The 13659-nt window shown below is 41.4% G+C and overlaps 1 protein-coding gene across 1 annotated transcript; it reads right to left on the reverse strand.

The window, feature by feature from the left end:
- Nucleotides 1-355: 355 nt before the first annotated feature.
- sfxn3 (sideroflexin 3) lies at nucleotides 356-13198 on the reverse strand. The gene is made up of 11 exons (XM_082558229.1): nucleotides 13117-13198; nucleotides 11371-11588; nucleotides 6904-7074; nucleotides 5380-5478; nucleotides 4741-4816; nucleotides 4543-4628; nucleotides 4317-4444; nucleotides 3900-3949; nucleotides 3645-3694; nucleotides 3476-3523; nucleotides 356-3386 (listed from the first exon to the last, which is right to left on the reverse strand). Exons 2-11 carry the CDS (start codon nucleotides 11532-11534, stop codon nucleotides 3290-3292), a joined length of 969 nt encoding a protein of 322 aa, XP_082414355.1. The 5' UTR covers nucleotides 11535-11588; nucleotides 13117-13198; the 3' UTR covers nucleotides 356-3289.
- Nucleotides 13199-13659: the final 461 nt, after the last annotated feature.

Raw genomic sequence — 13659 nt, forward strand, 5'->3', positions numbered from 1 at the left:
ACCCAGAGGGCTGCCAAACTTTAAGTTACAGCAGTGGCAAAGTCAGCAGGGACACAGGGAGAGACGTGATCACATTTACTTTGTTTTCTCTTATATTCATCAGTTAACTCATCTAACAGCAGCCTAATTCGTCCTGCTCTGCTGACTGTGACGTGACCATGTCATAGAGTGTGAAATTTCTTTGTTTGACGGTGTCAGATTAAAGTTGTGAATGTTCCAACCACCAAAATTCAGTGGTTTTTAAGTTAGGTTAAATGTTTACGCTCATATCTGAACTGTTCTGCTGAAATATTCACTTATATGGTGATAATAACCCGTGTTAAATATTACTGCATGAAACAAGCATGCTTGGGCATTGATGTTACACATTTTATTCTATTGCTCAGATTAAAATACATCTCACGTCCAGGAAATATACATTTCAAAACAATACAAACAGAGGGAGAAAACACAATACTTATAAGTCTACATGTATGTGAGTTGTATGTATATAAAATAACCAAAACATTCATGGAGTGTAGCATGACATGACTTTTCCATGCATGCCTTCAGTATGCAAAGTTGTAAAACACTGAAAGAACTCTGTGATCTAAAATGTTACTGTCAATAAAATCAATGGCAAAAAAATGAATTCCAAACATAAAGTGTGTGTTGGACTTTCTTTACATTTTCAAACTTGTAGCTTTGTATTCAAGACAATGGATTTGGTGGAGAGGACCACTTGTGTTAAAATACACAAAAAACAAACTGTTTTTGCACAAGTATGGCAAAAGGTCCATTTGCTAAAGCTGAAACAAAAACTTTTAAAAAGCTACACACTTCCTCAGTCCTTTACCCGTTTCATCTTTGGCTGGCTCTACAGGTGTGACATGATACGGTGGTAAAACACAGTCACAAGCTGGGACGATGAAAGTTTCCAAACGTGTCTGAATGCCGACTCAAACCCCTCAGTTTTGTTCTTAAACGTTTGTGCACCAAAACGCGAGTAGAAAAGGAGAAAGATGGGAACAAAGCAACTTGGTTACGAGCAACGAAAGCTAGCAGACCACAAATGATTAAAAATTAGCAGACGCGAAGCCACGATTCAATCAGCATTATCCAGCATGATGAAGACTCACAATCATCAATGCACACTTGTAAAAGCTCCTTTAAAACAGCAACACAAATCCAGTTAACTCCTACAGCAGCACAGCAAACACATCACACAGTAGCTGCTGTCAGCATCGTAGCAAAAATGTCTTCAGTGGGCACTGCAAACATTTCTACATATAGACTATAGTAGTGATGGTAAGTGTGAAACACTGTCCTGCAGTGCATGTGATCCCACGTTGGTGTCCAATTCAAGCAGGGGACTCAAACAGAAGCCTTCTGTTCACATGGATGAGATGAAAGGGAGTGAAGTGTTCATATGAAAACCCAATTTCTCTCCAAAACAACAGAGCCAATAGTTAAAAAACAAAACAAAACAAAAAAAACCCAAAACACTACGTCCACTTTCATTTAAGTTTCAAGTAGCAACACTCTCCTAACGTTTGGTGAATAAAGCTACTGACTGTTGGAATCGCACATTAACACAATCACTGTGCATTTGTATCTGTACAAAAAGTCCATTCACAAAAATGCAAATGCTGTGCGGTTACTACAGTCCCTTAACGCCCAACATCTGTCCACAACTACATCGAAGTGTCTTAATGGAGATGAATTTTGGTGATCTATACAATCTTACTGTGGTCACATTTTTAACCAACATACACAAAACATCACTTTATACTAACACTGAATCCGAGCTGGTAATTTGCAACAGTGATAAATCAAACTATAGGAACACTCCTTTAATCTGAGAACTGATTGGTCTTGAAGCAGGAGAAGCTCCTAGTCATTTGCAATAAGTTACACTATGTACCAAGAGAAGAGGACATTGTTTCCAAGTGCATATGTGGGGCCATCTGATGCATTCACTAACAGAGGCATACATTTTAATTAAAATCTCTAAAATCCCTCAAAAATGTGCTTCGTAGCTTCTACATTATATGTGCTTTGTACATAAATATATCCAAGAAAAATATAATTATTTTTACACCACTAAGACACCATCACCACTATCTAACCACACTGGAGACACTGCGTTTGGAGAGCTTGGTCAACAATGTGAATGACTGTTGATCAAAGATGCTCAAACTCGGCCGAGCTGTCCACATTAACAAAGCAGCTACAAACACTGTGCACACACAGCTACCATGACCTATAACCAGGAGTTTACTATTTTGACCTATTACACAACATTTATTACTGTCCTTTGGTTCAACAGGACATCAGTGGCTCTCGCGCTTTTGACAATCTGGCTGTTTTGATGTCTCCCAGCCCACTTCAGGTCAGGTGCAAACACTAAAAAAACCCCTCCTCCAAACTGTGAGTTAGTATTCACATAACAGCAGCAATACATTTAAGATAATTTAAGATCCTTATCAACGATATCAACAGCATTTCTACTTCCTCATGGACACACAACACACTATCCTCTTTCCACCAGATGCCACTATTTAAAAGCGCCATCACCTTTAAAAAGAAAAAAAAAACCCAGGCTGCCACAGTACATACTTATGCTGATGAGAACCACAGTTTGTAGTGTTGACTGATATAGGATGAGCAATTTGCTATATAAAGATCTTTGCCACAGGTACTGAGCACCTTATTACTTTGACTAAGAGTATGAAGGGCATAAGTACACTTAGAGGAGAGTAGACGAGGGTAAGAAGCTGCACTGGGTAACAACAGGCATGGTACAACAAAACAGGAACTTCAACAGGAGTCGGGCTATTTAGAGCGACTTAACATACAGTTTTCTTGGGGCAACTGAGTTGGTGGCCTCAAGCTTTAACAAAACTGTCAGTGCGAAATATATGACACTGGAATATACACTGGAAAAAGTGGGAGCACAAGGCAGAAAAGACTGTTACATTCAGAAGAAGTTACACACATGAGTCTTCATTTTAACTGAATCAGAAATGAACCTGAATGCAACGCAAGATATTGGCGGGTTGAGGACAAATCAGTAACTTCATGAATAGCCATCCAAAAGTTCAGCTGTGACCAGCGGAAGACAAAAAGCACACCACAAAACAATAAACTGTAAATAGATGGTGCTCTTCTCTCAAGAGAAAAGAAAAAGAGCCTTAACAAAAAAAAAAACAACAACCCCTGCAAATATATTTTATTTCACCCTTCCAACTGAATCCAGAGCACTGTGTGTGTGTGTCTCAACATATGCATGGAAATGTGCTTGCTGCTCCTACAGGCCTTTGTTGAAGTAGACTGTGGTGATGTGAGGACTGGTCTTTCGTATCCTTTCTTGCAGATCTTCTTCCAGCCCGCTAACACTCATAGAGCTACAAAGAGATGGTCCAGCATCATTAAAAGGCAGCTAAGTTAAACAACTCTAGATATAGACTGAATGAGTGAAAGTGGCTACTGGTACCTTTTCTGAGGGAATAGGGCGCAGCACAGAGGAGTTGCAAACACCAGGCTGAAATCATGAGATGAAAACAGGAATGTTTCAGATGTTGTTGCAGGTACTTTCTAGGTGAAGTTTAAAATATCATTTGATAAAAGGATACTCTCACTGATAACAAGTCTACTTTACTCACCACAAACCGACTAGTCCCACCTGGACTGGAGCGTTAAGAATTGGGAACCGCTGCAGAGAAAACAGATAAAAATCAGGGACACATACATATCAGATGAGTTTGTCTGTACAGAGCGTCCACAGACACAAGCATTCAATGTATGTGCAACATGTGGAATGCGGTGCGACTCTTTAACCTCATAAAATACCAGCATGTCTGGTAAATCCACTCAGTAGAAACAAAACAGTACAGCAAACACGGATGCAATTCGCTTACCTTCATGAAAGCTCTCTTCTCCAGAGCATTCATTATGACAGGAGGAATGGCTGTGAACAGAACAACAAGTCAGGTGGGGGTTTCTGCTTCAATAGCAAAACAGGAAACTGTTAGTAAGGCTCAGAATGTGTGAGGTGAAGATACATTTTCTAATATATTTTTGGTGAGTGACGATCATAAAGTCAACATATATTCTCTTAACTTTGTGTTTGCTGTCTAGCGGCTCTTGAGATAAATATCTGGGTCATAGGCTGTTAAATGATGAACACTATACAGAACAGGCAGAAAAACGGGGAACCTAACCAGCCAGAAAACTCCATAAAGCAGAGAGGAGCTGCAGTTTCAGCTGATACTTCTTTGCAGATTGTCACTAATGCATGCAAGGTAATGACCAAGCAGAGAAAATGTCGACGTTACCCATTGCAGGCATCGCCATCCCAATCCTCGACACCACCACCTGCACGATGGCTTGTCTGGCAGCATTTGGAGACTCTCCTAACCGGTTTCCATTCTCATCAGTTACAGGGATACCGTACTTTAACTCCCTGATAGTGGGGAAAAACAAACATCATGTAAAGCTGTCATACCAGCTGTTAAAATATTAATCAGTGGCCTTTTATAGTTAATACTTTAGCGACCTCACCTCTGCCTCATAAAGGGAATGTTGATACAGTTAGCAGCAGCAACAGCAGCAAAAGGGACAAACCGGCTGATGATTGGAGGGAGACGCTGCAAAGACAACAAAATTAAGCAATCAGGATCACATCTCAGAGCAGGTCATGTGTGTTTGTTTTATCTTCGGTTTACTTCATGTTTGTTGCACTTGAAACAAACGTATTACCGTAGCTAGAGACTTGAGTCCCAGTGCAGTGACTACGGCTCCAGTTGTTGCACTGACGTAGGCTGCACCGAGCTGGCTGCAAGAACAAAATTATCACAGGTCACACACTGAGAACCCACATCCCCTTTCAGCATTTTCATAAGTGAAATAGAGCCAATTATGCATCACCACATGAAGACAGCAGCTCAGAGTCTACAAATGAAGCTAAGGTGAATCAATGCAAAGTTTAAGTGGACCAAGAAATGTGTGAAGTCATGTATGAATATTTAAGAATGAACGAGAACATCCTCGCAAATAATTGCAAAACAGAACATTACAATATGTGTTTCACTGACTGCATGCTTGATCCATAAATATGCATTCGCATGTTGCTGTTCTTCATAAATGCATGCATTCAATGCATTTTTGCAGCGTCTGGAAGGGGCAATTTATTGCAAATATGCTGACCTGTTGTCAACAAGGAGCACGTAATCTAAGTCAGCATGAGATCACTGTGACACTGCCGAACATGCTTAACAGTGGAACGTAATACCGCTGTGAGGGAGAGGACAGCCGCTCCCACAGCCTCCTCACAGAGACTAGTTTAGACGTGGGACAGGAATGATCAAGAGAGGAAGGGAAATGAGAAGTCCTCCATACTTCACGGTGATGGGTGCGTCTCCACTGCGGTTGGTGTAGTTGACGACGGCGTTAAAGGACTGGTTAACCCACTGCCAAAACACCACTGCTGGAGTAGTCCTGCAAAAAACATGAAGGAACAGCGACAGTGTGTTTGAGGAAGTGAGATTTCACGCTGCGTGTTCGGTGCCGTTTGCGCTGTGGCAAAGAAGTGACACTACTTGAGAAAGTAGCTGCTAGCGACAAACACTTAAAAAATAATAAAAAAAAAGAGGATGCAAGCAAAACTACTAAGTAACCTACAGATGCATTTAGTCATAACTGCATACAGATAACTTTGTGTGGACCCTCATTTCACACTAGTGTTCCCAGCAGATAACATCTTCATATAAAATCAATCAGCCCATAGTCAAGTTTGAATAAAATTCACATGCAAAAGATACAGATCATCTTGATAGGGTATGTGTCACAATTTTATTCATGTGATCTAAAAACCAAATGGTCCTTTAGCACAGTTTACAGGCCTCCAGAAATATATGCTGAATTTCAACTTTAACTTAAATCACCTAAAATATTCATATTGGTATTAAGAAACCCCCCAAAGCACTCGCTCTCTTCTTTACTATACCAATTTTACTATATAAAGCTATAATATATAGACTTTAAAATGTCACCATATGGTGCCCTCAAGTGGTAGGATGCAAAAACAACATTGTGGTTGATGGTAGTGCACGATACATCCAACCTGAACCTGAGTAATAAACATAAACATAATATGACAAAAATGATAGACTTAATTGTTAAATATTAAATTAACAAAAACGTGAAAAAATACTTAAAATAAAATGTGAACTATTAACATAAAATTTTTAAATAAATCAGTTTTTAAAACTATAGCCAATAATCTATTATTTCGTTTCACCATCTATTTCTGTAATTACAAAGAGTATTAAAAGTCATCTCAGCTTTACTTTTTAATCATACTGTGTATAGTTTTATTGCAGATCAAACTGTTTCTCCACACCCATAAACATAAACTACACTCTACACTACACTACTGACACTTTATTCACTTTTAGTCACTTGCAGTTATTTATTCACCTTCGGTCACTTTAATTTTAAAACTGTGTAATTTTAAAACTGTATATACTGTGTATTTATTATTTCACTCCTACTGCCTGTTCCTATTGTCCTTATCTTCAACGTATGCTGCTCGGTTGTTTGTTAATTGCCCCTTGGGGATAAATAAAGTCTTCTGATTCTGAACATGAATTGATCTCAGCTTATTAAATGGTCACAGCATAGCGAGTTATCAGTAGAATTAAGAGCAACATTTTTTATTCTTTAAGAGGATTTTCCCTCTGCACAGGGATTAACATTTCTATTTTTGCTGCTGTATTAAGGCTGACTTTTGGTCACACAGAAACTGTATCAAATTCAGCCTTTCATTTATTAAATATTAGATTTTTCCATTTCTAGATTCTCTTTAGGGAATCATTTTAGAAGCAGATTATAGTGAATTGTGTGTTTAAACCTGAGCTGTACCTGTAGAAGGTGAGCATGCAGCCTGTGATGGACATGTTCATTGGCACCTGAGCAGACATCCGGCCAATCACAAACATCTTCTCCCCTGTGTCGGGGTGGAAGGCAGAGTCATAGATGTATTTGGCTCTCCAGAGCTCATCCTCCGTCAGACCAGGCTTCACGATCCCAGCTCTGAAAAAGTCATAACAGTACAGCGCTACAGTACAGTTTTTGTTACATGTAAAAAAAAAATTTTAAAAACCCGGAGAAAACAAGTCAGCATATAATCTCGTTCAAAGCTCATTCCTATCCATGCCTTACTCAGATCAGACATACTACCCCGCTTCCCAAAAGGTTGGGACATTGTTGTAATATGCAAATAAAAACAGAATGCAATGATTAGCAAATCTCATAAATCGATATTCTATTTACAAAAAACAACATTAACAAAAGACATGTCAAATATTTAAACTGAGAAAATATACAACTATAAGAAAACTATTAGCTCATTTTGAATTTGATGGAAGTAGTGGGTCTCGTAAAAGTTGGAGTAGGGGCAACAAAAACACTGGAGGAGTTAGTTCTCCAGCTGTTTGGTGTTGCTATTTTTAACAAATTAGGTTAATTGGTAGCATTTTAGCAACGTGATTGGGTATAAAAAGAGCACCTTAAAGTGATGGGGTTTCTCTGTATCTTTGCCTCACACAGTGCAATATATCTCCATCGCATAGAGTTGATCATGTTGATCCAAGAACTGGGATGTTTTTATCTTCCAGGAGTTGTGTACAGATCCTTGCAATATGGGGGCGTGCATCATCATGCTGCAACATGAGGGGATGGTTTTGGATGAATGGCACAACAATGGGCCTTAGGATCTCGTCGTCTGACCTCGATGAGGACGACGAGCATTTGGATGAACTTCCCTGAGACAGTTTCTGACAATTTGTGCAGAAATTCTTTGGTTATGCAAACCGATTGTTGCTGCAGCTGTCCGGGTGGCTGGTCTCACACGATCATGGAGGATAACATGCTGGATGTGAAGGTCCTGGGCTGGTGTGGTTACACATGGTCTGCGGTTGTGTGGCGGGTTGGATGTACTGCCAAACTCTTTGGCGACAGCTTATAGAATAGAATAGAATAGAATTCAACTTTATTGTCATTGCACATGCACAGGTACAGGGCAACGAAATGCAGTTTGCATCCATCCAGAAGTGCTTTAGTGATATAGATATATTACAATATATATTAGCAATAATATAGATATGTGAGTATATTACAGAAATGGGTCTATTATGGTATGTTATAATGTACACGGTATGAAGTATGTTGTGAATATTCTATAACTATAAGTATGTACAGGCTGTAGTGAGTACAAGCTATGTACAGGATATGAACAGGATATAAATATGAAAAACTATACAGAATATGAAATAAATAACTTTACAGAATCTGGGATATACAGCTATACAGAAATGGGAACTATGCAAGTTGTAAACAGTTGTAGGATTAAAGATTATCGAATGTACAGAATGATTATTTACACAGAGCTATACAGTAGTGCAGTTAAGATAAGTGAGGGTGTAGATAGTTTCTACAGAGGCTATATAAAGTGCTAGAGGTTGTGAGTGGTGGTTCACTCCATGTTATTATTGTGTTTGAGGGTACAGTTGTCCATTGTGGGTGTGTGTATGTTCAGTCCATGAGTTTAACGTGGGTCAGATGTCAGGAGGCAGAGTTCAGGAGTCTGACAGCTGTGGGGAAGAAGCTGTTCCGGTACCTGGTGGTCTTAGTCCGGAGGCTCCTGTGGCGCCTCCCAGAGGGCAGGAGGGTGAAGAGTCCATGTGATGGGTGACTGGGGTCTTTGATGATTTTCCCAGCCCTTTTCAGACACCGCTTCCTGTAGATGTCTTTTATGGCAGGAAGTGGTGCTCCGGCGATGCGCTGGGCAGTTTTCACGACCCTCTGCAACGCCTTCCGGTCCGAGGCAGAGCAGTTCCCGTACCAGACTGTTATACAGTTGGTCAGGATGCTCTCGATGGTGCAGCGATAGAAGTTCACCAGGATGTCTGAGGACAGGTGGTTCTTCCTCAGAGTCCTCAAGAAGAAGAGGCGCTGGTGAGCCTTCTTGACCAGCTTGGAGCAGTTGGTCGTCCAGGTGAGATCCTCGGAGATGTGGACTCCCAGGAACTTGAAGCTGCTCACACGCTCCACAGCCGTCCCCTTAATGTGGATGGGTGGATGTGGGTCAGCATTCCTCCTGTAGTCCACGATGAGCTCCTTGGTCTTCTCGGTGTTAAGCAGCAGGTTGTTTCTGTCGCACCACTCAGCCAGACGATCCACCTCCTCCCTGTAGGCGGCCTCATCGTTGTCACTGATGAGGCCAATCACCGTGGTGTCATCTGCAAACTTAATGATGGTGTTGGAACCATCAGCAGGTCTGCAGTCGTGGGTGAAGAGGGAGTAGAGGAAAGGGCTCATCACGCAGCCTTGTGGTACACCGGTGTTCATTGTGATGGTAGATGAGCAGCGGTTATCCAGCCGGACATGTTGGGGGCGGTTGGTCAGGAAGTCCAGTAACCATTTGCAGATGAGGGAACTGATGCCCAGGTCTGTCAGTTTCCTGATGAGTTGTGAGGGGTGGATTATATTGAATGCTGAACTGAAGTCTATAAACAGCATTCTGGCGTAGGTGTTGTTGTTGTCCAGGTGTGAGAGGACAGAGTGCACTGCGATGGAGACTGCATCCTCTGTGCTCCTGTTCCGGCGGTATGCGAATTGGTGGGGGTCCAGGGTGGGGGGGAGACAGGATTTGAAGTGTGCTAGGACCAGTCGCTCTAAGCACTTAGTGATGATGGGGGTGAGTGCTACTGGGCGGTAATCATTGAGGCAAGATGGGTTGGAGTTTTTGGGTATCGGGACGATGGAGGTGGATTTGAAGCAGGCCGGTACCACAGCGTGGGCCAAGGACAGATTGAATATGTCTGTGAGCACTCCTGCAAGCTCCCCAGAACACGCTCTGAGAACACGCCCGTGGATGCCATCAGGGCCTGCAGCCTTGTGGACATTGATCCTGCTCAGCACCGCTCCTACATCGGTGGGGGAGAGAGTCATAGGTTGGTGGTCTGGCGTCATGTCTGCTTTGGTTGTGGTTGTGGGGTTCCCTCGCTCAAAACGAGCATAAAAGTTGTTGAGCTCGTTGAGGAAGGAGACATCAGAGGATGCGGGGGAGGGTTTGGTGGTCCTGTAGTCTGTGATGGTCTGGAGTCCTTGCCACATGCGTCGGGGGTTGGAGTTGGAGAAGTGTTCTTCTACCTTCTTTTTGTAATGGTGTTTGGCTTTTTTGATGCCCTTCTTTAGATTAGCCCTGGCTGTACTGTAGGCGTGTGCATCTCCTGACCTAAAGGCAGTGTTGCGGGCCTTCAGGAGGAGACGAACATCCCGGTTCATCCAAGGCTTCTGGTTGGGGTACATGGTGATCCGTTTCTGGGTGGTGACACTGTCTGTGGTTTTGGAGATGTAATCCAGTACAGATGAGGCGTACTGGTCCAGGTCTGTGTGGGTGAACATATTCCAGTCTGTGTTTTTAAATCTGTCCTGGAGCACTGCGTCTGTCCCCTCTGGCCACACTTTAATTGTCCTCACAGCAGGTTCCAAGATGGCAGAGAAATGAACATTAATTTCACAAACAGCTTTGGTAGACATTCTTGCAGTCGGCATGCCAATTGCACACTCCCTCAATATTTATGCTGTCTAATCAGCAGCTTGATATGCCACACCTGTTAGGTGGGATGGATTATCTCGGCAAAGGAAGAAGTGCTCATGAACACAGATTTATGAACAACATTTGAGGAATGGGTCTTTTGTGTATCTAGAAAATGTTTCAGATCTTTGAATTCAGCTCATGGAAAATGGGAGCAAAAACAAAAGTGTTGCATTTATATTTTTGTTCAATGTCTGAAATTGCCAGGTAGCACACCTGGAAATCACCATAAAGATACATACGGGTTTAAGAGCAACGCATGCTCCCATCCACATGACTTCTTTTAACCCTAACCCTTGCATATTTCAGCAAGGCAATGCAAAACCACACACTGCGTATACATACTTAACCTTTCACCAACTGAAAACAGCACGAGATGAAAAATATGACAAATATGACCCCAAAATGTAGAGCAGTTCAAATCCTACGTGAGCCAAGAATAGGACAGCATTCCTCCCCCAAAATCCATAACTAGTCTCCTCAGTTCCCAGAAGAGAGGACTCAACACAATGGTAAACATGGCCCTTTTACAATGTTTTTGAGACATTTTGCTGCCAGTAAATTCAAAATGAGCTAATAATTTTCTTAAAATTGTACACTTTCTCAGTTTAAACATTTGATATGTTTTCTATATCCTATTGTAATTAAAATATGGGTTTTTACACAGTGTCTTTTGGAATAAGGGTTATACATTCCTATTCCCTTCTTTATATCTTGACCTTCTCTACCTGTAGTTCTCCACAGTCACTCTGGCCTCCTCCAGAGTCTCAGAGGACAGCAGGACGTTCCTGGGGTCCGTGACCATGAAGAAGTGCTTGGCGCGGCCCGTGAACGTGCCTTGGTCCCATCTTGGCTCCTTGATGTTTATGTTGCGGGACACCTCTTCTGACATCCTGGCTTCTTCACTCAGAAATTTTGATTAGTGCTCAGGCACAAACGTAAAACACTGCAGAAAACATCAAGTCAGAAGAAAAAAAGAACCGTATGAGTTGGATTAACTAATGCATTTCTCACAGAAAAGACTTGTCAAAACATTTTATAGGCAAGAAAAATAAACCCCAAAAAACAACAAACATGCCCTGAATGTTATTTTAAAATTTTATGCATGCTCAAATATCACAAACAGAGATCAAAGTTTGAAACAACATAACTATGGCGACCTGATTCCTAGCCCTACAAGTGTAATTATTGTAATGAAAAACGCTGGTGGCAGAGATAAGCGCTCATCCGCGTTTCACTAAAAGCTGTGCTGCATTCCAGAGATACATTGTGCTAACGAAACCCTCCACCTTTACTGTACAGGACACCACCCTGTACAATCTTTGTGGAAACAACCCTTCGGGGCATTCGAGTTTTACTGCATTCTTCATCACTCAGTGCTTTCTGAAGCCTAAATAACACTTTCTGTTTGCTGTATTACATTAAAACCACAATAAACTGTTGTTTTGTCCATTTGTGGGTTCCTTATAAGCAGCTCTTCGCTTTCAGTGCAGTCCAAATTAAAATGTGAGCTGTGTCTGTGAGTATAGGATAAAGTAAAATTAAGATGATGTTTTTATCCATTTAATGCCCACACCACACCAAAAAGCCCACAGTCACTTAAAGATCCAAGTTGGACTGTACAATTTCAAATAAAACAATACCTCACTTGTAATACAACTATTGACCTCTTTCAGATCCAACTCTTCATCTCTGTGCTGTTCACATTATGGCTTTTCACCACAGTGTTAACTGGATAACTTCATCCAGCACTTGGGCCATAATTGAGTAAGAAACTGGGGGGCACAGCAGTGTGGAGACCTTGGTTTTTGTTCTTTCTGGCATGAAGGTCACAACTACCAAATTGATTTAAAAACAAAAAAAAACACCTTAAAGAGCGAGATAACACCTGATAGCGTGGATAAATAGATAACAGAGGAGTTGGCTATTGGTTTGCTCCTTCAAACTATGTGTAAAGTACACGAGCCTCCAATCGCCTCACTAGCGAGACAACCACATGAATGATGTTTGTCATACCGAAATAGCTGATTAAAGAAAACCGCAACAGACACAGTGGCAGATGGGTTTGGGGTTGTCACGACAGGTGCCCCAGTTCCTGTCACCAAGCTGGCTGCTAAATGGCTAGCGAACACGCTAGCAAGGTAGCCGACAGCAGCACTGCAAATCACGAACTGGAGAACAGAAATACCCACTGTTGTTAATAAAACAGAGTTAAATGTAAAAAACACCCCCCCCCCCAAAAAAAAAAACAAAACAATCAAATGTTCGGACAGATGGGAGAACAAACAGATTTCTAATGTCATCAAAATACCTGCTAACTAACGTCCCCTAACCAGCTAGTTTACAAGCTAGCAAGCACATTAGCACCTCAGTTAGCGTTGTAAAGACAAATATGGAAATAGAGCGAGCGCTAATTTAATCAGATATGATCATTATTGATCAGTGATGTGAATTCAGCAATCACGGAAACATACCTGCTCTTAACTCCCTGGTTTTTGAAAATGTATGACCTCTCAATATCACAGCACCACCGGGAAGACATATGCTGCCTTCGCGTACTTATTGAAATATAGTAACATAGCATTTTGAAAAAAAGGATGGGTCGGTAAATAATTCGTGGAGCAAGTAACAATCAATAATGTTCTGTCTATGTTCTGTGTTACTCATATGAGGATTCATTACAGATGTCTACAGTGATAAAATAATGGGAATTAAAATGCGTGCCAGACGGTATGTGGACGGTCAAAGACTTCTTCGATTTGTTTGCTCAGTTGCAGTATGATGAATATCTATTCTATTCTATTGTTTTTTATTAAATACAACAGTAGAAAATGTAAAATATAGAATAAATCATTTAAATGTAGTCAAACTGTTCGCATGAAGCTGAGGGTTAAAACAAAAACGAGTTTCTAAGCTGCCCGTTAAGGCAGCGCCGTGCGACGAAACAGGAGGGGCGGTGTTTATGGTGAAAAACTCCTGGGCGTGGGAGGAAGATCACGCAGGATTGGCTAAAAGCT

This window comes from Aulonocara stuartgranti (genome assembly GCF_965226115.1).
Source record: "Aulonocara stuartgranti genome assembly, chromosome: 13".
Lineage (NCBI taxonomy): Eukaryota > Metazoa > Chordata > Actinopteri > Cichliformes > Cichlidae > Aulonocara > Aulonocara stuartgranti.